At 51.5% G+C, this 23,028-nt stretch overlaps 1 protein-coding gene across 2 annotated transcripts in view; it reads right to left on the bottom strand.

Moving 5' to 3' along the window:
- RHBDL3 (rhomboid like 3) overlaps positions 1-23,028 on the bottom strand; it is a 56,899-nt gene that overhangs the window by 28,734 nt on the left and 5,137 nt on the right. For both annotated transcript variants that reach the window (XM_081579791.1, XM_081579792.1), the window contains 2 exons: positions 7,613-7,771; positions 3,145-3,369 (listed from right to left, as the gene is read on the bottom strand). In XM_081579791.1, the coding sequence (XP_081435917.1) occupies positions 3,145-3,369; positions 7,613-7,771 (384 nt within the window). The remainder of the gene's footprint in view (positions 1-3,144; positions 3,370-7,612; positions 7,772-23,028) is intronic.

The raw sequence follows: 23,028 nt of genomic DNA, 5'->3' as shown, positions 1-23,028 counted from the left end.
CAGCATTTGTCTTTTGTGACTGGTTTATTTCACTCAGCATAATGTCATCAAGATACATCCATGTTGTAACATAGGTCAAACTCTGCTTCCTAATAGTCCACTGTATGTATCTACCAAATTTTGTTTATCCATCCATCTGTCGATGGATGCTTGGGTTGCTTTCACCTTTTAGCTATTGTAAACAATGCTGCTATGAACATGGGGGTATAAATATCTGAGTCCCTACTTTCAATTCTTTTGGGTATACACCCAGAAGTGGAGTTGCACGATCGTATGATAATTCTGATTTAATTTTCTGAGGAACTGCCATACTGTTTCCCACAATGGCTATACCATTTTACATTCCCACCAACAGTACACAAGGGTTTCAATTTCTCTGAATTCTCATCAACACTTCACGTAAGTTGTTTTGTGAAGATGACTGAAGCATACTTGTTTAAGCCCTAAAAAAGTGTTTATTTTAACTATTTCTCCCTGGAACTCTTTCTACAATGCATAATTCATGTCCCTAGGTTCTTAATTTTAAGGATGCCTCAGGTATTGATCTGGGCTATAGCAGCAATGTCTTCTCCAGCAATTGATGGGGGTTTTGCTCCTGTACTAAATGATCCCAAATTCTTGTGTTTCTTTGTGACTCAGGTTTGCTTGTACATTTTCTTTTGTCCTCTCTTGCCATGCCTGGGTGTTAGCAAGTTGTTAACCAGTTACCACAACCAGGTTCTTACTTCCTCTTGTTGGTGGGGAGGAGGCCCTCTTCCAGTAGCTTCCCATTATGTTCACTGTTATGGAATCAGAAAGTTAGGTTACTGGAACTAGATGTAAAACAAAAGGCTTGGGCTTTGGTATAAGGACTCTGAAACAGTTATTTCATCGTTTTCCAGTTTCTTCTAGATCGGTGGTTCGAGTTTACACAGCTGAGGTTTTTGAAAATTGGAAACCAATCTGGACAAAAGATCCAGCTCCTCTGGATGACCTTGGGCAAATTATTTTAATTCACTGGTCCTCTGTTTCTCTGGGGCTTCCCAGGTGGCACAGTGGTAAAGGATCCCCCTGAAATGCAGGAGATGTGGGTTTGATCCCTGGGTTGGGAAGATCCTCTGAAGTAGGAAATGGCAACCCACTCCAGTATTCTTGCCTGGAAAATTCTATGGATAGAGGAGCCTGGCAGGCTACAGACCAAGGGGTTGCAAAGAGCGACACGTGGTTTTCCCATTTGGAGATGGGAACACTCATGTCTACATTTCCATGGTGATTGTGAGGTTTAAAAATGATAAACTGTAAAATATTTTTTTAAAAGGCGGGCTTCCCACCAGGGGCTTCCCTGGTGGTCCAGTGGTTAAGAATCCACCATGCAATGCAGGGGACCTGGTTCTACACCTGGTCAGGGAATTAAGATCCCACATGCTGTGGGCAACTAAGCCTGCGCACTGCAACCAAGACCTGATCTGTCTCTGCGTGCTCAGTCGTGTCCAACTCTTTGCAACCCCATGGACTGTAGCCTGCCAGGCTCCTCAGTCCATGGGATTCAGCATGGATTCCCCAAGCTAGAATGGGATTCTCCAAGCTAGAATACTAGTGTGGGTTGCCATTTCCTACTCCAGGGGAGCTTTCTGCTCAGGGATCGAACCCACATGTCATGTTTTCTGCATAGGGAGGCAGGTTCTTTATCACTAGTGCCACCTAGTGGGAAGCCCTAAGACCCGGCGTGGCCAAAATAAATGAATAAGGTTTTGTTTTGTTTTTTAAAGATAAAGTACATGAAGAGCCAGCCCTGTGAACAGCATCAGCTGAGGGAAGGCAGCTGTAATTAGCTTGGGGTTAAGCCCTCCTGGGCTGAGCCTGGGAATGGCTCAGGGCTTCCAGCAGCTGGACTCCCTGGGAGCCGAATCTGTTCACCTACCACCATGCGTGCGGGTGGCCTGGCAGCAAACACAGCTTGCAAGCCAACTCGTTATTATTGGTCCTCAAATAGAAGTTAATAAATAGACCAACACAGTAAGCGCTTGGAGAACAAGTCCAAGAATATCTCGGAAAAATCGCAACTTCAACATGTACTTGGAGGAAGCCAGAACAACAAACAGAGGAGCTCTGGTCTGCAGTCCAGATATTCTGATTTAAGAAAGGAAGAAGCAGGATGCCATGAGGCTTAATGATCCTGCAGTTTGATTCCGCAGGAATTTTACAGGAACGTACGCAGGGGCGGTAATTAGGCCCCTAGCTCTGGAAGAGCAACGGTGGAGATTATAAAACGCCAAAAGGAAGCCAAGCATCAGTTTGAGAGCTGGCGCTGGGGGTGGGGGCCAGCAGGTTCTGGGGCTGAAGAGCGGGAAGAATTCAGAGTCCCTCATACAGGAGCGCTGATTCAGAAAGTGGTACTTTGGATCGTGCTGCATAAGATGAGACTTTTAGAATTACAATAGGTAAGGATGATTCCCTAAGGGGAGAATGTTCCTGCAAAATACATGAAGCCCACTTTTACCTCTTCATAAACACTCCTTCCCATATGTACTGATGTAATGCTTTTGTGCTCAGAAAGCACCACCAGCCACTCTCTGGCTCTAAACAGAGGAATCGCACGGGAGAAGGAGGGCAAGTCTGCTTATTCTCACTTTTCAGGTGGAAGATGGAGTCCGGGGGGAACAAATGACCCCTCCATGAGGCTCACTCCACTCACTCTGGGAGGAACTAACAGATGTTGCTTTAATGAATTCACCCCCAATCAATGACCTTCTGACACTGTTCTTGTTGCTGTTGGTTTGGGTGGGGGGGGGAGGGTCATACAGGGGTTTTGCTGCAGTGCATATGACTTCAAGTCATGATCTCTGTAATATCTCTGCGGCCAAGGGGTTATAACAACACCTGCATGCCCTGTACCAGGGCCTGACCTGCCGTGACAACTGCCATTTGATCCTCAACCATCACCTTTCGGTGGTGAAGGTGCTGCCTTTCCCCTTGTGATCTCAGATATCCTCCTGGAACTTCCCTGGTGGTTCTAATTGTTAGGATTCTATGCTTCCACTGCAGGGGGTGCGGGTTCGATCCCTGGTTGGGGAACTAAGATCCCACATGTTACAGGGTGCAGGGAAAACAAAAAATGATATCCTTTTGACCCTCCAGCAGCCCCTTCACCACCCCCATCCTTGCCTCTAGCAGTGTGACCGTGATCATGAACCAGGGCGGGGGGCAGCAGGTATAACTGTCGTAGTACCACTTCCGGTCAATTTCCCGGGGCAGGGTCTCATAGGCCACATGACGGATGAGTCGCTGGGAGAGGTTCAGCCCCTTCTCCTCCAGCAGGGCCTTGCTGCAGAGCCTGCGGTTCCCCTGCAGGATGGCCTGGCGAAAACTGTTGGACCGCTTGTTGCTCATCTACATGGGAAACAGGGTGGGGGAGGGGGTCAGAACCAGGGTCTCAGGGGAGCCCCATCCCATGTCCCAGCCAGCCAGTTCCTTAGACTGCCCAGGCCTGAGGCCATCTTCCTCTTTCTTCTGTAATAGTTTGCAAGGAGTTAAATGTAAGTTAACATGAAGCAATATTCACCAAGCTCTTCTGTGTCAGGGGCTGTTCTAAGCACATCACAGCTCAGATCATTTGATGCAACTAGTCTACCTGCTAGATAAAGACCATGAATATCCCCATCCCACCAGATGAGGAGCCCAAAGAGTAGAGACTTCTAAGAATCCAACAAGTCTGAACCCAATAAGGCTCCAGAGCCTGGATTCATATCCACGATACCTCCTCCCACCCACCAGCCTGTCATCCCTCACAGTTTCCTGAGCAACTATTAAGCATCAGGTGTTGCCAGACATGGGAATACAGGGGTGTCAAAGGCTGATAAGTGAAAGTGAAGAAACTGTGGAAGTGTTAGTCACTCAGTCATGTCCAACTTTTTGGGACTACATGAACTGGAGCCCACCAGGCTCCTCTGTCCATGGAATTCTCCAGGCAAGAATACTGGAGTGGGTAGCCATTCCCTTCTCCAGGGGATCTTCCCAACCCAGGGATGGAACCCAGATCTCCTGCATTGCAGGCAGATTCTTTACTGTCTGAGCCACCTAAGTAACCAGCAATCATGGTTCACAGTGAAGCCTGCTGTGGGAGCACACAAGAGGGAGGCCCAACCTGGTTCCAAGGTGGTCAGGGAGGACTTCCTGGAGGAGGTGGCATGAGTGAGAACTGCAAGACAAGTAGGAGTCAGCATCCCCAGCCCCTGGAACCAGAACCCAAAGCTGTGCTTGTGGAAGGTCATCAGTCCTGAGTGACCCCAAGGGAACTGTGATACTCAGGGAGCCCCAGGACAGGCCCCTCCCCCACAGAGCCCTGGCAGCCTGACTCCCAGAGGCAGATCTGCTGACTTTCAGCCTTCAGAGGCCTCTGCTACCTCCCACACACTCTCCCCAACCACTCTAGACCCTCCATATAGGGAAATATTCTAGAGACACAGCTCTCCCAACCCCAGAGTCCACAGTGCTGCCTGGGGGCTGCCTCATGGTCGCTGGGTAGGGATTATCAATGTATTTCTGGGACTGTGGGCCCAGCAGTAGACATCAGGCTAAACCGGAAAGCAGGAGTCCAGACAGGGCTGCAGAGGGGAACCAGCTAGACAAAGGCATAGGGGTTTGAAGCCCTGTTGGGGGCAGGGAGCTGGGGAGGATCTGGGTTCAGACCAGGTCAGGACGAATGAGTCTCCATCAGCAGTGCCCATCCCCTCTCCTGGATTCTGCACACACCTGCAAAATCTGGTTTAAGGCTCCCCCCTCTAGCAGGCCTTCCCAGATGAACCCCTTCCAACAATTCCCTATTCCCATCCCCTCCATGCCTGCAAAGCTTGGGCCTGGTTCTCAGTGGCTTGGCAGCTCTGTAAATTCAGGCAGGGCTTAGGGCTCTGCGTTCACTGCAAGCCCAAGACAAGACCAGGTGATCAGATTAGTTTGTAGCCATCCTCTCCCCCAATCTCCAGGCATGTACGTGCACTCACAAACACACAGCTTCAGACTCATGGTGGGGAGGAGCTCAGCATGAGTATGGGAGAAGCAGTGCATGCACACACACACACACACTCACCATTCACCTTTGCCCTGATGTGCCTAGAACTGTGCTGGGCACAGCAGCGGCCATGGTCTCTGGCCTCACAGAGCTTACAGGAGAGACAGAGGTGTAAACAGCAGCAAAAGATGATGTCTCCTTTGTTATCCGGCGCATCGCATTATTCCGGTGTTATAAAGGTGGAGATGGGAGCTTGGAGAGTAATTTTCCTTGGAAAGTAATTTTCTCAAGGTCCCATAGTTAGTAAATCATGGAGTCAGGATTCAGATTCAGATCTGCCTGACTCTGGGGCCCATGCTGGCCCATATGGTGCTTTCATGCCAGTTAGATAATGGAACCTCTTCTTCCAGGTGGATGCACCCTTTCCAGGCCTTGCTGAACAAAGCCCAGGCCACTTCAGTCCTCATTCATCTCTCTGCCTGGCATCCTTTTACAGTCCCCAACCTGTACACCCATACATGACAACCCTGACCACTCAGCTGTAATGCAATGTGGTCTGTGTTAGAAGAGAGGCTTGCGCAAAGCACTGTGAGGGCTCAGGATAAGGTTAGTTCATTCTGCCTGGGTTGGCGTGGGAAAAGGCTCACAAAGGATACAGAGGAGTTAACCTGGTGGAAGAACATTAAGAGGCAACAAAAACTTTCAAACATTTCATCTTATTTAATCCTCGCCACCATTCTGAAGAGGCTTCCCAGGTGGCTCTGTGGTAAAGAGCATGCCTGCCAATGCAGGAAATACAGGTTTGATCCCTGAGTCAAGAAGATCAACCAGAGAAGGAAATGGCAACCCACTCCAGTATTCTTGCCTGGGGAATCCCATGGAGAGAGAAGCCTGGTGGGCTTCTCCAAGGGGTCACAAAGAGTAGGACATGACTTAGCGACTAAACAACACCACCACCCTGAAGAAGGTGTCCTTTGGCTTCATTTTACAAATGGGCTCCGAGAATCTTTCCCACTGAGTGGCAAAGGCAAAGCGTTAAGCAGGACCCAGGTCAGCCTGTTTCCAGCCCCCAAGCTCTCTGCCCTTCCCAGAACCTTCCTCCTGGTGAGCCCCTTCTTAGTCCCACCCTCCAGGGCAGCCTTGCTCACAGGAATCCAGGCTCTGGCTGGCCACTCCAGCTCAGAACTCGAACAGAGAAATCTTGAGGGCAACAAGCAACCTGCTGTTGCGAATTCACACAGAAGATTTCCCGAACCCCCAGCTGGAGAGAAGCCACTCACTGGCCCCACCATGCTCTCGCTCTGCCCCTGGCTCAGCAGAGCATGCCCCGAACGTGCTAGCGCTGGGGCTGTGGAGGAGCCACGAGCTCAAACCCGTGGCCTGATCTTTGCTGGCACTGCTGGGTTCCCAGCCACACAACTCACCTCCATGACCCATCCCATGAATCCCAAATGTCCCCAACTTCCCTGCTTAATTGAGTTCTGCCTCCCACCCTCTAAAAGGTCTGCTCCCTGGGCCCAATCTGAACAGCAGATTACTTCACCCCTAAAAGCCTTACAGCTGCTCGCTGCCATCTGTTAATCTCTGGATGAAGGCAGGTCCTCAATCAAGAGGCAATTAAAATAACACCAAAGCCTGCGCATCAGAGAGCGGACATGGCACGATGGCAGGTCCTGGCTCCCCCATCACTGACGTCTCTGAATTCCAGGAGCCTGGATGTTCATGAACTGACTGTTCATACCAGTCATTTAGTTCATGGGTGACAAGAAGAGAGGCGACTCTTCCATTCCACCTAAAGGGAAACCGTGTGGAATCTCCCAGCCTTGTGTTCATCCTGCTAGTTCATGCAGCTTCTGCTCACGTCTCCTCCACCCACAGTGGGGTGCTTCCTGCTCAACCCCACCGAACCCCATTCCAATCCTGCCACTGTAGCCCCGAAACAGCACAGCAGTAACCCCAGTGAGGAGGAAGTCCTGACTCCAAGACACCAGACCACTGGGCAGGATTCATGGGCCTCCTGTCTCCAGATCCTCCGATCACCCAGGACCACTGCCAGCAGGTCTGAAGAGCTTCAACCTTCACCCATGTGCCCTGTTGCTCCTGAAAGGTCTGGCCTGATCCTCCCAACGTCCACTCCCCAGCTCTTCTCCTGCCAACGATGACTTCCCACTTCCAGCCCTTCATTTCCATGGAAGTGACTCCACTCTGAACCCCCAGGGTGGGCACTGATTGGTTTGAGTCAATCAGCACATCCCACTGACCCAATCTAGGCCAATGGAAGGAAGGAAATCCCAGGCCTCATGCGGGAGCTCCATAAAAAGAGCTCCTCTGCTCTCCTGCGGGGTGAGGTCTGAGGGTGTGAGGGCTGGAACAGCTGCAGCCACTTTGCTGCTGCCATAGTCAGGTCTGGAATGGCCAGGGGCTCTTTTGAGTAGTGCTGATGCTATGGAAAGCAGAACCCAGAGATAAAGAAAAATCCGGTCCTTGGTGATTTTCTTTCATCTGCTGAAGCCTGGAGTTTTTCAGTGCTGAAGACCCCCCAATCCCATCAATTATCCAAAAAGGTCCTCTAAGCCACACCCCCAAACAGGCCCCTCCCAGAGGCGAGGGACCCAGAGTGCTCACCAGGTTGACAAAATCCTGGTAGCAGATCTGCCCGTTGGCATGGCTGTCAGCAAGAGCCAGGAGTACCTCCCTCTTGTGTGGGTCCAGCTTGGAACTGTGGCTGTCCAGGAGGCTCCGGAACTTGCCTGTACTGATGAAGCCTGTGTTCCCAGGGTCGAACTGAGGAAGAAGCACACACAGGAGCAGGGTCAGCGGGGCTCTGTCCCCTCCTCTGCGTGGCCCCAGATGCTCCGTCACTGTCACCACTCATGGCTTTTGTCTTCAACCCTCTGCTGACAGAGGACCAGAGGGCATCTGGACTGCTCCCGAGGCCCCCAGGGGAAACATTCAAATAGGGCAGACAACCACGAACAACCCCAGAAGGCCCTGGAGACCTCTGAGATCGCCCAATCCGACCACCTGGTGCACAGAGAAGGGGAATGGAGGCTCAGAGAGGTGACTCTCTGCCCTACTTCTGACCCAGGACAAGCGGAAAGTGGGAATGAAAAGGTGATGAGTGGAGGAAGGAGAGGAAATCTGGAGCCTGGGCTGGAGGGGCTGAGTGGGGGAAGGCAAGAGGCCCCGGGCAGTGGGGAGCACAGCCTGCCAGCCCCTCTCCCATGCCCAGACCATGTGCACCCCACACCCGACACACATGGCTCCCCAAAGACCCCGTTCTCTGAACGTCTGTTTGGGTTTTTAATGCTACCCTTTTGCCCTCTGCAGCTTTCTAAAAACTCACTATAATTTCTTTTTAAATGTTTTTATTTTTTGGCCACACCACGCAGCATATGGGATCTTATTTCCCCAGCCAGGGGTTGAATCCCTGGCCCCTGCATTTGAAGCTTGGAGTGTTAACCAAGTTTAGGACTCCAGGTCCTTAAGACCTTAACCAAGGTCCAGCTTAACCAGACCTCAAGGGAAGTCCCTGCCCTCTGTAGCTCTGCACACATGGGTACCTCTGCCAAGGATTCCCACTCCCCCTCATCTCCCTGGGAGACTCAGGTTCACTCTTCCAACTCCTCAGATGTCCCGTGTCCAGCAAGCCTTCCCCCATCACACGATCAGTTCCCCACCGGAAACTCCAACAGCCCTCCGGCCTCCACCCCACTATCTATTTTCAACTCCTCTCTGGACACTGGTTCCTTGAAAGGCTGGCATCACAACTTATCCCCAGGGCTCAGCACAGAGGCTGGCATAGTTTGATGCCTGAAGATCTGTTGCGTGAATAAGTGGATGTTTGGGTGGAAAGATGGGCACTCATTTTCCAAGGAACAGCTCAGGGGTTCCGTTAGAAAAGGGGCTGGGACTTCCCTGGCGGCCAGTGGTTTAAGACTTGGTGCTTACACTGCAGGGGGTGCAGGTCCAATCCCCGGAAGGGGCACTAAGAGTGGCCCCGCATGCCACTCAGAGTGGCCAAAAGAGAAGAAAAAGGAAAGGGGCTTATTCGTCTCCCCCAGAGAAGCCCGTAACCTTCAGGTCCCCGTTTCACCTCTCCTCTCTCTTTCCCCACAGAACGCACCCAGTGTCCCCACTCAGCACACACTAACTGGCTTTACAGACACCCAGAGCAGTTCCTGATCACAAACTGCCTCCCCATATGAATTCGCTGCACTTGGAGATGCTGCTGTAGGTTGCTTCGATTTTAACAGGCAAACAGGGACTTCCCTGGTGGTCCAGTGGCTAAGACTCTGTGCTCCCAAAACAGGGGGCCCCAGGTTCAATTCCTGATCAGGGAACTAGATGCTACAAGGCTGCAACTAAAGAACCCGCAGGATGCAACTCAGACCCAGCAGAGCCAAATAAATAAATAAAATATATTTTTTCAAAAAGGTATTTAAAAAATGAGCGAACAGACATTTCAGACATCTGCACGTGCGCGACAGGGAGCCCAGAAAAGCAAACCCACTTTTCCGCCTTTCCTGGATAAGGTCAGTGAAGACGATTTTTGGAAAGGTTGATTCTGTGTGCAGCCTCTCTAAGACAACCCAGGAGATATGACTCCTTCAGTCCTCCCCAGAGCTCAACGAGAGGGAACATCTTGAAGGAGGCCTATTGAAAAGTCTGCACTTGTTCCCTACCCTCCACCCAAAATAACAGATTTCAGGGACAACCCTTCTCTGGGTCCCACCAAGGAGTATTGCAGGAAACTCACCTCCACCCTGTTCCAGAAAGATCTCTACAAGCAAAAACACCTACTATTTGCTGAATGTTTTCGTGGGACCAAATACCGTTCCAAGCACCTCATGTATATGATTTCTTTAACTTCCTACCACAACCTTATGAGTAGGTCGTATAATTGAAACAGGAGGGAAGGGGGCAGGGCACAGCCTTTAAGAGAATGACACAGCCAAACGACATGTCATAAACTGATAAGAACTAAATGACTGCGCGATGGCCGATGAGTCGACTTCCACTAGACCTTGAGCCTCAGTATATACTCGCTATAACACATCAGCAAGCTAAGTGACACACCCCACAGGCACCATGACAGCTCCAAGGCTGGTTATCAAAGACTGAAAAGTGGATGGTAGCCCATTTCCTGGAAATCTCTGCCCCTTCCCCCAAATAGCTGGACTAATCCTCCAACACATTAGCCTGTGAAATTACCCAGCCCCTAAAAAGTTACCACGCCCTATTTCAATGCCACTCGCACCTTCTGAGATGGCCCACACTCTGGCTGTGGACTGTGTTTCTCTCTAAATAAATCCACTTCTTACCTATCAGTTGGTCTTTCACTGAATTCTTTCTGTGATGAGACATCAAGAGCCTGAGCTTCATGAAGTCCTGAAACCAGGTGTGGGATCTCAGTTAAAAGACTGGGTGGGTTCAAGTCCAGGGATGTGGGTTCGAATCCCAATCTGAGTTACATGGTTTTAGTCTCACAGATGAGGAAGTGAAGACTCAGGAAAATGAGCGTAGAGAGGTTAAGTGACATGCCCGCAGGCTCCAGAGCCGAAGACCCCAGAATTCCAGGCCTGGACAGCCCGGCGCTGCGGCTGCCCTTCAGCCTTCAGAGCCTGCTCTGCTGCTCAGGAGTCAAATGTAAGGATCAAAGAGGTGAGCGCAAAGCCCAGAAAGGAGGGGCTCCAGGAGCCTCCTGGGTCCACTCTAAACAGATTTTTAAAGCAGGAAAGCACTCACACAGCAACAGCTCTGATCTCCTTACAGCTCAGACAGGAAATGATGCCTGTGGTGGCAAAGTGGCAGTGGCAGCAGCTGGGGTGGTGGTCTCCCCCTTTGCCTGGGCCCCAACCCTTCTCCTCCCTTCCACAGGCTGGCACGGGGCGACAGGGACTCCCCAGCCTGGCCCTGCCTGGTTCCCTGTGGCCCTCTTCCTGGGTGGGCTGATGGGGGTTGGAGGGGTGTCCAAGTAGGGGGTGTTCATAAGCAGCTCTGAATTCTGGGAACATTCACTCTTCCCTGCCCCTCCCCTGGTGAGCACGGCAGAGGGCGTCTCCTGCCTCAGCCTGGGGTTGGGGGGAAGACAATCCCTCCCGGGGGGGCCCATCTAAGGCTCTCCTGAGGGATGGGGTGGAGGGGCTGGGATCAGGCAAGGGCCCCTCTCCTTCATTCTGGCTCCAGACAAAGAACCACCTGCTCCCCTGGTCTCCCTCCCCCCCAACCCAGGGCTCCCTGCTGTCACCCTAGTGACAGGGGCTGCCCTGTGGCTCCTACCCCATCCCCCAACCCCACCCCCGCTGGTTCTGCCCCCAGCACTTTACAGAGAAGGAGCTGGAAGCTGGCCAAGCTTCCCCTTCTCTGCCAAAACTCTACCTTTCATGCCAGGGCCAGACAGGCCAGACAATGGGGGGTCACGGCTACTCTAATAATGAGGCCTCAGGGATGAAGGAGGGTGACTGGGGGGAGGCAGAGGCAGGGAGGGGGCCGGCTGCCTGGGCCCCAAGGGAATGGACACAGGACACCTTCCAACCACCACCCCCCAGCACTTGGGAAGAGGAGGGCAAGAGCACAGGCTGACAGAGGGCATGGATGGGGCAGGGGGAGCCGGGGAACAAAGGGAGCGAGTGAGGGGGAGACAGAAAGAAACACAGAGAGAGGACTCGTGCAGAAGGCGGAGAGAGGTGGGCACCACTGCCCCGGGAGGAAGCTGAGAGCTTCTAAAGGAGGCTGCAATGAACAAGGCAAAATCCCATTCCTGCCTCGGCCACTGAGCAGTTTGCGTAATTTCAGGTAATCATCTAGACCCATAATTGCCTCGGCCCCACTTGTCAAGCAGAGTGAGCCTTCCCGCTGGGTGCAGTGGGCTGAAGCAAATGCAGGGCTGGGCTCTCCAGGGTCCAGGGTCGTCCGGACTCAGGGTCCAGCTCCACTTGCCTCATTCAAAGGAAGGGAGAGCAGCCATGTCACGGAGGCTTGGCCAACTCTCCTGGACACAACTCCCACCCTGGGCCTCCTCAAGGGCAGCGATGGGGATAGGATCATACGAGCACCGTGGTTTGGAGCTTTGGGCGAGACAAACCCTATAAATGTAGTTTCTGGCGGTCCAGTGGTTATGACTCCTCGCAGCCAATGCAAGGGGCGGGGATCCCTGGTCGGGGAACTAAGATCCCACAGAACGCATGGCCAAAACAAACACACCAACAAACGAATGCAATTTCATTTCCTCATCAATAATGTACTGAATGGGGCTCCCTGCTAGCTCAGTGGGAAAGAACCTGCCTGCCAATGCAGGAGAGGCAGGTTTGAACCCTGGGTTGGGAAGATCCCCTGGAGGAGGAAATGGCAACACACCCCAGTATTCTTGCCTCATTCAAATTCTGGGAAATCCCATGCACAGAGGAGCATGATGGGCTACGGTCCATGGGGGTCATGAAAGAATCAGACGTGGCAGAGTGACTGAGCACATACTCGTGCTGAAGGCCCTGAAGCTCCGGGTCCTGGGTGCTCCAAGCCCAGATTCACCCACTTTGGGTGGGGCGGGGTGGCGGGGCCCTCTCAGGGTGAGGTCTAGGCTGGGTGGCTTGGAGACAGCCTGACTGGAGCTGGTCTGAGGGTGGCAGGGCTGTGAACAGGCCCCAGGCAGGGGGCCCCCTGGGAGTCAGAAGCCAGGAGCACCCTCGCAGCTGCCTCCTACATAGGCCCGGCTGTGGAGGTGGGTGAAGGGGAAGCCAAACCCACATTCGGCCTGTGTGGGGGCTGCTGGGGCAGAAAGAGAGGAAAACACAGAATGAGGAGTGATCCTCCAGCAGTTCCCGCCCACCTGCCTGGGTCTTGAAAAGAGCTGCGAGACTGGGGTGGTGGGGCGCTTAATCCCGGAATGCCCAGCCCCCTGGCCCCTTAATCCTCTGGGCTGCCAGTTTCTCCCCAGCCTGGGGCCCCACGCACGCTCCGCCGGCCGGCCGTATGTGTGTATATACATCTCTGTCTCCCGCCCTGGGCCCCCTCCTGGCTCACGTACAACCTCGGCTGTGCAAACTGTTAGCGGCTCAGTCATGTCCGACTCTTTGTGACCCCATGGACTGCTGCCCGCCAGGCTCCTCTGTCCATGGAATTTTCCAGGCAAGAATACTGGAGTGGGTTTCCATTCCCTTCTCCAGGGGATCTTCCCTATGCAGGGATTGAACCTGCGTCTCCTGCATTGTGGGCCGATTCTTAACCGTCTGAGCCACTGGGGAAGCTGACTGTGGAAAGGACCCACCACATTCTCTCTGAATCGTCACCACCCAGGGCTCCTCCCCTCCTCTGGGGCGAGGAGCTGGGGAGGAGATCTGGAAAGAACCTCACCCTCAGCTGCTGTGCCATGTTGGGCAGAGCATTAGCCACACTGCCTGGATTTCTCTATCCATTATATGGGAGGAACTCTCCCCTCTTGGAGGGAAGTAAAGGGGTCTGTCCCCAGCCCTGCACACATGAACACACTGTATGCAGATGACGGCCAGGGAAAGAGAAATTCACAACCCATACAGTGCACGGAGCGGCTGATCAGTTCTGCATCTTTGCTTGGTCAAAGGGTGACGGGAAATTTGGAATCCGGATGAGGCAGCTACATGGTAGAGGTGAGGGTGGGTTGGAGGTGGGGGTTGAGGTCTGTGCTGTAGGAGGGAGCTGGTGACACTGGGGAGACAGGCAACAGATCAGGAGATTGTTAGCTCATGGTCCAGGGGAGCTGAAAGGAACCTCAGTGGTTTTCAAGCTGCTCTGCAGAGTTCTAGGAGTTGGGGGGACCTCTGAGGCCCAGAGAGGTGGGGAAGGGTTTGCTGAACAGCTCCCTCTGCCCCCTCAGCCAGAGAGGCGCCATCTGAGTTTGTTTGTTTGTTTGTTTTTTCCCAGTTTTTTGTTTCTTTTTATTGGTTGCACTGTGCAGCTTGCAGGATCTCTGTTCCCCAACCAGGGATCAAACCCATGCCCTCTGCCTCGGGAACCTGGAGTCTTAACCACTGGATCACCAGGGAAGTTCCTGAGTTGTTTGCTCTGTTGGTCTCCTGCAGACTCCCTGGTTGAACAGCAATGCAATAGTAGCTGCATATGCAGAGTGCCTGCCAGGTATCAGGCACTACCGCGTGGAAACCTCAGGTCACCCTATGTCCTGGTTTGTCTGCGACAGTCCTGGTTTACACCTATTGTCTCAGCATGTTTCAGAAGGAATTGGGTGAGCAGGAAGTGGCGATGACAGGATGATTTATTTATTACAGCTTATTCATTGGGCTGCGTCAGGTCTTCGTTGCGGCTTGTGGGAACCTCACTGCTGTGTGCTGGCTCTCCAGCTGTAGTGCTGCACACCCGCTTGGTTGCCCTGAGGCCTGTGGGATCCTAGTTCCTTGACCAGGGATCAAACCTGCGTCCCCTGCATTGGCAGGTGGATTCTTAACCACTGGATCACCAGGGAAGTCCCCCAGCATGTTTAGTAATAGTGCCCCTTTCACTCTCAAAACGGTCCCGATTTGGGTAATAAACTATGTGGTCCCCCCATTTAAACCTTACAACAGTCCTACCAGGGAGGTGCTATTTTACACGGGAGAAAAATGAAGCATTCAGAACAGAGCTGCCCAGGTTTGAAGAGCTAGTAACTGGGCAGGTGGACTCACATCTAGGTGGAGGGGCCAGAGCCTGCACTCTCCCAGTTTCAGGATGCTGTGGCATCCTGAAGGGTTTGAGAGACCCCAATTCAGTCTTCTCATTCACTCATTGAACAAATACTTGCCAAGGATCAACTATGTGTTGGGTATCATGCTTGTATTATGGACAGGGAAACAGGTGCAGAGAGCAAAAGGAACTAGTTCAAGGTCACAGAGCAAGTTAGTGGTCAAGATGGAAACAGCTCAGGGTTCCTCCAAGGGGGCTGGCGGGTGCAGCTTTGCTCTTCCTTGTTTTTCTCTGTCCTGTTCTGTCATTTGAAATATAACTGGCTCAGTGTTTCCCAGTGTGTGTTTCATGAAACACCAGGCCCAAGATGGTGCATGTAATAAGGGAGTTGTGGTTCTACAAGTTTGGGAAACGCTTGAGACTTCCCTGGCGGTCCAATGGACTTCCCTGGCTGTCCATGCTTTCAAGGCGGGGGCTGGGGGGCACAGGTTTCATCCCTAGTCAGGGAACTAAGGGGCTTCCCAGGTGGTGCTAGTGGTAAAGAACTTGCCTGCAAGGCAGGAGACGGAAGAGACACAGTCTGATCCTGGATTGGGAAGATCCCTAGAGGAGAGCACAGCAACCCACTCCAGTATTCTTGCCTGAAGAATCCCATGGACAGAGGAGCCTGGCAGGCTACAGTCCATAGGGTGGTAAAGAGTCAGACACAACTGAAGCCACTTAGCACGCACACACACATAGGGAACTAAGAGGTCATATGCCATGCAAGGTGGCCAAAAAATAAAATTAAAAAAGAAAACTGGGGGGAACCCTTTTGGAAGGGCATGGTGCGTAAAACCATATAAAGCGTTATTCAAGATCTTATAAGTAGAGAAACCTGTCTGAATTGTTCAGCCCAGCATTTTCTAAACTTATTGGATCTTTGATCATAATATTTTTTCACAGCAACACTCCATGGAACACATTTTGGGGAAAATGCATGAATCCATAATAGAGTTGCTTTTCTCTTCTATGAAACCAGGCCCCTTTGTCGGTGGTTCTGAACCAGCCTTTCACCCCCATATCATGAATGGCAGGCCCTCGAGGCAGCTGACACTGTCCGGTGTCCTCCAGCAAAGTTAGAAATCTCCCCAATCCTGGCCCCAGCCAGAGGGCTGAGGAGGGTGCCAGACCCTGGGAGAGAAAGAGGAGGAAGTGATGGGCTTAATGGGCTGCTGAGCTGAGATCTGCCTGCTCAGCACCCAGGACAGCGGCGCCACTTCCCTCCTTGCCGCAGGCCAGAGAGCCCGGCCAAGCTTAGGCAGCAGCAAGGCATAGGAGAAAGAGGAAGGAACACGTCTACTGGATGGCTCATTTATATGTGTGATCTAGGCTCCTCTGTCCATAGGATTCTCCAGGCTAGAATGCCAGAGAAGGCTGCCATGCCCTCCTCCAGGGAATCTTCCCGACCCAGGGATGGAACATTTGTCTCTAATGTCTCTCGCACTGGCAGGCAGGTTCTTTAGCATCACCTGGGAAGCCCCACCTGGAGAGCCATCCTGGTACAGATCTCTCAGACCCAGAAGGTTAGGACCTAGAATCTAAGGAAGGCTTCCATCTCGGGCCCCACTGTCCCCTGTTTACCGAGACAAAAGGATCCCTGGGAAAGGACCACATAGTAAGTGCTGGGGCAGGGGAGGGTGCAGACAGCCACCCCTCCCCACCCAGGGGGTTATCACAGCTCCTCTGCTGGCTCCTTGCACCATTACCCGGCTTCTGGGCTGAGCAGAATTAACGAGGCGGCCCTGGGGTTTCGGGCTCAGCAGAGCTGTCCCCACTCAGCAGCTACAGCCCACCAGGGAACTCTGGTCCATTCATGGGCATTTATTTACAGCCCCATAAATTAGGTCCAGGCCTGCAGCTGCCGAGGTCAGGAGGCGAGGTTATGGGAGTAGCAGCTTTCCCTAGCACTTCTGCCTTGCAAATGAGGATGCTAATTCGCCCCACAGAGAAAACCACCTCACACCATCCCATCTTTTCCCCCTGACCTGAAATACTTATTTTCACAATTTCATGGTTTTGTCTTTTTCCTGGCTGCCCCACACAGTCTGTGGGATCTTAGTTCCCTGACTAGGGACTGAACCTGGGCCCTAGGTAGTGAAAGAGAGGAGTCCTAACCACGCTAACCATTCCTAATCAGGAAGTTCCTCTGATCGCTTTTATTTTCACATCAAGCCTAGAGCGGAAGTGTGATAAGTCCCATTTAACACATATGGAAACTGAGGCACACCAAGATGAACGATCTGCCCAGAGGCACTTCAGTGAGTAGAACAGGGTACCCTCTGGCCTGCTTTAAAGCAGCTGAAGCTAGGAGTGGATTTATGAAGACCTCAAGCCTCCCTAGGAAGGAGAGACCAGTTTTTAAAAGCCTGGTTCTGACCTCTCCTGCCTTCCAGTCTCCCCACCTGGAGGCATGAGGGGCGCTGGTGCTCCCCTGGAGTCTGGCTGGGCATCTGTCAGCTAGTGAGCCTTCCGCAATTCTAGAATTCCCAGTTATATTATTTCTGTCCTTCCAGCTGCCAGCCCAGGGCTCCATCCCTCCCAAGGGGCTTCTCCGAGAAGCTCTAGGCCAGACTCCTGAACATCAACCCCCATTAGTCAAAGAGCTGATCCCCCAGATCTGAGGCTGGCAGGCTGATTAGGAAGCTGGAACACCATTCCCTCAAGCAGAGAAGCCAAGGATGTCCTGGCCTGGGTCCAGGCTGAGCTGCTGGGCAGTTGGTCTATTTCCAGAAAACTATCCAGCTATCTCTCTCTCAATACCTGGGCCGTGAGGGGAAGAGGAGCTCTCAGACCTCCCCCAGGATGCAGAAAGCTGGGGTCAGGTGGGCACCGAGGCGTGGGGGGCCACCTCTTCCCTCCAGGCCCTGCCCATCTCCACCCTGAAAGAGAGCCTCCTGGAGGACCCCGCTTCTCCCCTTCAGGAGCCCCCTCCCAAAGAAGGCCTTGGAGGAGCACAGGCCCTGAGGGGGCAGCTGGGGGCTGTGACTCAGAGGCTGGCCCCTTGGGTCCCAGAAGCAGACGGAAGGCCTGTGCTGACTCATCCAGGCCCGGTCGTCACAGCCACTGGGGAACTGAGGCTGTAAAGGCAGGGTGGCCGCTGGCAGGGAGAGATGGGAGTGGGGAGAGGGTCTTACATTTTCCCCACCCCACCCGCTTCAGCCTAAACCCATTTCCTCCTGTTGTTTCTCTTGGAAACCACCAACGGGTCCTGCTGGATGCAGGGAGGAGGGAAGTGGGATGCAGACCTCTGACCAGGAGCGGGGTGGGCAGGATGCAGGGTCACCAGGCTCCTTCGCCTCCTGTGGCCCTCGACCCTGATTCTGAAGCCACCCAGGAGCCTTGTGGACACACACACAAACCCCTCTGCAGAGGGTCCTCATTTGCTTTGTGTCTTGGGCCCCGCCCCCCCAGACCTCAGTTTCCCCCTCTGTAAAGAGGGGATTGCATCATTCACCTCCCAGGGTTGTTAAGAGAGCAAAATGAGACAACCTGTGTACACACAGCAGATGCTCAGTGTTTGCTCTCTCAAAGGAATACTTTCCAACTCAAACCTGTACCGTCCTTTTAAAAAAGGGTAATGGGAGGCTTCCCTGGTGGTCCAGGGGTTAAGACCATGCTTCCACTGCAGGGGACTCATGTTCAATCCCTGGTTGGGGAACTAAGATCTTGCCTGCCGTGTGGTGTGGCCAAAAAAAAAAAAAGTTAAAAAATAAGTAAATTAAAAAGCTGGTGGGGACTTCCCTGGTGGTCCAGTGGTTGAGAATCCGCCTGCCAATGCAGGGGACATGGATTGGATTCCTACTCTGAGAAGATTCCACATGCCGAGGCACAACTAAGCCCATGTGCCACAACTACTGAGACCGCTCTAGAGCTGGTGCTCTGCAACAAGAGAATCCACTGCAGTGAGAAGGCTGAGCACAACTAGAGAAAGCCCGCGCACAGCAACAAAGACCCAGTGCAGCCATAAATAAATAAATTTTCAAAATAAAAAAAATAAAAAAGCCGGTAGAACAAGGCTGGCCAAGTTGTCCACAACTCAAGACACTCATCAGCTCATTTCCATAACACAAAGCACTGCCCTGTGCCCAGGCTCACCAGGAACTGTCAAATGGGAACCCTGGGTAGAGGAGGCCCACCCTGGGCTCTGATCACCTGGTGCCTGCCGCCTTGTTCTCGCCATGACTATCCCACAGCCAGTGAGAGGAGGGAAAAACGCTTGGACGTCCACCTCCTCCTGCCCTGGCAGTCTCTATGCAAAAACTTCTCTCCTCTCTGTGGAAAGTTCAGAGGGAACATGGTTTTCCAGCTCCTGCCCTGAAGAAGTCAGCTTGATAAGATGGAAGGAACCCCAGAATAGGGATATGGACACTTTGATTCAAGATCTAGAACTATTACCCAGAGGTAATTTTGAAAATGGTGTTAGTTTCTTCAAATTCCAGTAACGCGGTAACAACCACGTGTGTTTATCAGGGGCTCACTACACACCACCACGTGCTATGCACACAGCATCTCATCAGGCCCCGAAAGAGCCCTGAGGGCAGGCAGCTGACAGATGAGAAAACTGAGGCTTGGAGATGTCACCCAGCTGGCCCCTTGTCATGTAGCAAGCGAGGAGGAGCAGAACTGGGACTCAAGCCAGACTCCGTGTCCTGGCCTATCCCTTAGTCACTTGGGGTGCCGAGGAAGCAGCCAGAAGTCTGCATGGCCTGGTGGCAGGAACACAGGTCAGAGAGAGAGAAAGCGGAGCTGGGCTCTCATCTCAGTCTGATACTCCAGCACTAAGTGACCTCCGAAGGTCACAGACTTCTGTTTCCTCATTTGCAAAATGAGCAGATTGGACAAGATGCTTCCATCAACCTCTTGATAAGCCGAGGTCCTTGAGGTGGCTGCAGCCCCAGAGGGGCCGACTGGGGCGAGGGGGCCCCAAAGCCAGGGCTGGCGCCTGGAGAGGACATTAGAGCTAGAGACGGTGTGGGCAGGGATGTAGCTGGACCTGTTCGCTCCGACAGGCGGGGTGTCTGTTCCGTGTCAGGCAAGCAGTCAGGCAGCACACCACCACAGCTCCCTCGGCCTCACTGCTCAACTGCTATCCAGTGCTTTTCTGGGAGTGGTCAGGGATAAAAGGGTTAATGCTGCATGAACGCTGGGGTCCCTGGGGGCAGGGGAGGGGAGCTGCCTTTTTGATGGAGGAGAGTCCACAGACTCTAGGGACCTGGACACCACCTGATAAGGGCTGGAGGTACAGAGCCCGGGCAAGGCAACCCCTCTGCCAGTTAATCCTATGTCCCCGGGGTGCCACCAAGGCCCCCGTCTGGCGCAGGCGTTTTCTCTGCGGCTCCTCACTAATCCATACAGCAGTCTCATCTGCACCTCTTTTCAGCTCCCAGGACCGTCTTAAGCCAGCCAGCAGGACTGTAAATGAGGTCGGCTTTGGGGTCAGGCTCAGGGAAGACCCCAGGCTGGGGGCAAGGGGACTGGATAGAGGAGATACTACGGGAAAGCAAGCAGAAAACTCCTCTGGGCACACAAGTGGCTCTGTCTCCAGGAGTTGGGGCTGGGAAGGAGGTGGTCTAGAGGCAGAGACCTTCCCTATAGAGGCGTGGATCTCAGAAATGACCCGGGGCTTATTCTAGCAAATTCTGATTCCCTGTCAAAAGACAGCTGTCCAATGTATTCTGCGGCTTAAGACTTCATGCTTCCACCGCAGGGGGCATGGATTCAATCGCTGGTCAGGGAACTAAGATCTCGCATGCCACTCAGCATAACCAAAAACAAAACAGGAACACCCAAACAAAAACACCAATCAAAAATGTCCACTGGGTATCAGACATTATTAAGAGAGTTTCCACTTCCATTTAACTCCCTGGAGTTAAAGATGATCCTCGTCATTTTAGAGATAACGAAATTGAGGTTCAGAGAGCTAATGTCACTTGACCCCAATCACAGAGTCACTAGGGCTTGAACCCAGGACTATCTGCCCCATATACAGGGTTTTCTCCAAGCAGCCCCCTGTTGTGGTTGTAACATGTTTATAATTTTGGAGGGAAAGTCAAGATTTGTCTGCTTCCCTTCTGGGAGATTAGCAAAGTTAGGGGTCCCTTCTTGGAGACTAAAAAATTGCATGTTCCCAGTGGGAAGGGGAAAATGGGAAACATGATCAAGTTCCTTCTAATTCTTCCTTTTCCTTCTCACATGCTTGAGCTTGGAAAGCAATTGTGCTCTGTTGACTTAACAGAACTCTGCTCCAAACCGTTTTGCTCATTAAACATTTGGAGATCTTGGAAGCACTTGTACGTGTGAATGTGGCAATGGTTTTCCAACCCCAGAGCCTTTTATGAGTTGGCAGACTCCAGGCCCATGTCTGCCACGGACCTGCTGCTTGACCTTAGGTCCTTGAGGGTAACTCCCTGGAGTTCAGGAAAGGACTGGGAGACTATCAAAGCATAACCTGAAAAAGAGAAGCTTGGAGGAAACCTATGGAAGAAATGTAAAGCAATAACTAAAGGGTACTTTACCTGGGCAAAATTGTAAATATGAGGGGACTAGATCAGAAATAAAAATAAACCCCACCACATATATTAATAAAAACTTACCAAATGATAAAATTTCTCAATATATAAGGGAAGACTTTCTTAATAAGTGATGCTAGTATAATTGGATAGAAATTAGATCTGGAGGGAGTAAAGGGTTAGAGGATTTTTTTTTAATCAGAGAAAAAGAAGTAGGAAATAGAAGCACCTATTTATGAGATCCTAATGGCAGAGAGCAAAGAGGAACTAAACAGCCTCTTAATGAAGGTGAAAGAGGAGAGTGAAAAAGCTGTCTTAAAACTCAACATTCAGAAAACTAAGATCATGATATCCAATTCCATCACTTCATGGCAAATAGATGGGAAAAAATGGAAACAGTGACAGACTTTATTTTCTTGGGCTCCAAAATCACTGCAGATGGTGACTGCAGCCATGAAATTAAAAGACGCTTCCTCCTTGGAAGAAAAGCTATGACAAACCTAGACAGCATATTAAAAAGCAGAGACGTCACTTTGCCGACAAAGGTTTATATAGTCAAAGCTATGGTTTTTCCAGTAGTCATGTATGAATGTGAAAGTTGAACCATAATGAAGGCTGAGTGCTGAAGAACTGATGCTTTCAAACTGTGGTGCTATTTGAATCAGTTCTAATGAGGTGGATGAAACTGGAGCCTATTATACAGAATGAAGTAAGTCAGAAAGAAAAACACCAGTACAGTATATTAACGTATATATATATGGAATTTAGAAAGATAGTAATGATGACCCTATATGCGAGACAGCAAAAGAGACATAGATGTAAAGAATAGACTTTTGGACTCTGTGGGAGAAGGCGAGGGTGGGATGATTTGAGAGAATAGCATTGAAACATGTATATTATCATATGTGAAACAGATCACCAGTCCAGATTCGATGCATGAGACAGGGTGCTCGGGGCTGGTGCACTGGGATGACCTTGAGGGATGGGATGGGGAGGGACGTGGGAGGGAGGGTCAGGATGGGGAACACATGTACACCCATGGCTGATTCATGTCAATGTATGGCAAAAATCACTACAATATTGTAAATTAATTAGCCTCCAATTAAAATAAATAAATAAATTAAAAAAAAAAAAAAACCTGTGGTGCTGGAGAAGACTCTGAGAGTCCCTTGGACAGCAAGGAGATCAAACCAGTCATCCTAAAGTAAATCAACCCTGAATATTCATTGGAAGGACTGATGCTGAAGGTAAAGCTCCAATATTTTGGCCACCTGATGTGAAGAGCCAACTCACTGGAAAAGATCCTGATGCTAGGAAAGATTGAGGGCAGGAGAAGGGGGTGACAGAGGATGAGATGGTTGGATGGCATCACCAACTCAGTGGATGTGAGTTTGAGCAAACTCCAGGAGATAGTGAAGGACAGGGAAGCCTGGTGTGCTGCAGTCCATGGAGTTGCAAAGAGTCAGACACAACTGAGTGACTGAACAACAAAAACAATTTATGGGATCTGAAGAGGGATGGAAAGTGTCTCAGCTCTGAAGCAACATAAGGAACCATGAAGGAAAAGCCCAATAGATTGAACTGCAGAAAAAAGAAGACATTTTTACCATTATTTTACACCATAACAACAGGTTAATACTTAAACTTTAAGATCCAGTATTTGGGAAAACCACTCCGATTCCAAGGCTATGAAAAGATCATTTTCTCAATGAGAAGTTCTAACAGGAAACAAACACCTGGAATACCTGGGGGTTGAAGTGATGATCTTCAGCCTTCCTGCCTATTATAACTTCTGGGATCCATGGGGAAATATAGGGGAGGGGGTGAGGTTGGGTGGCG

The sequence above is a fragment of the Giraffa tippelskirchi genome, chromosome 3 (assembly GCF_054371585.1).
Source record: "Giraffa tippelskirchi isolate mGirTip1 chromosome 3, T2T-mGirTip1v1.2.pri, whole genome shotgun sequence".
In the NCBI taxonomy this organism is placed as follows: domain Eukaryota; kingdom Metazoa; phylum Chordata; class Mammalia; order Artiodactyla; family Giraffidae; genus Giraffa; species Giraffa tippelskirchi.
Note: the sequence above shows the minus strand (reverse complement) of the source record. Positions and strands in the feature narration are given on the sequence as shown.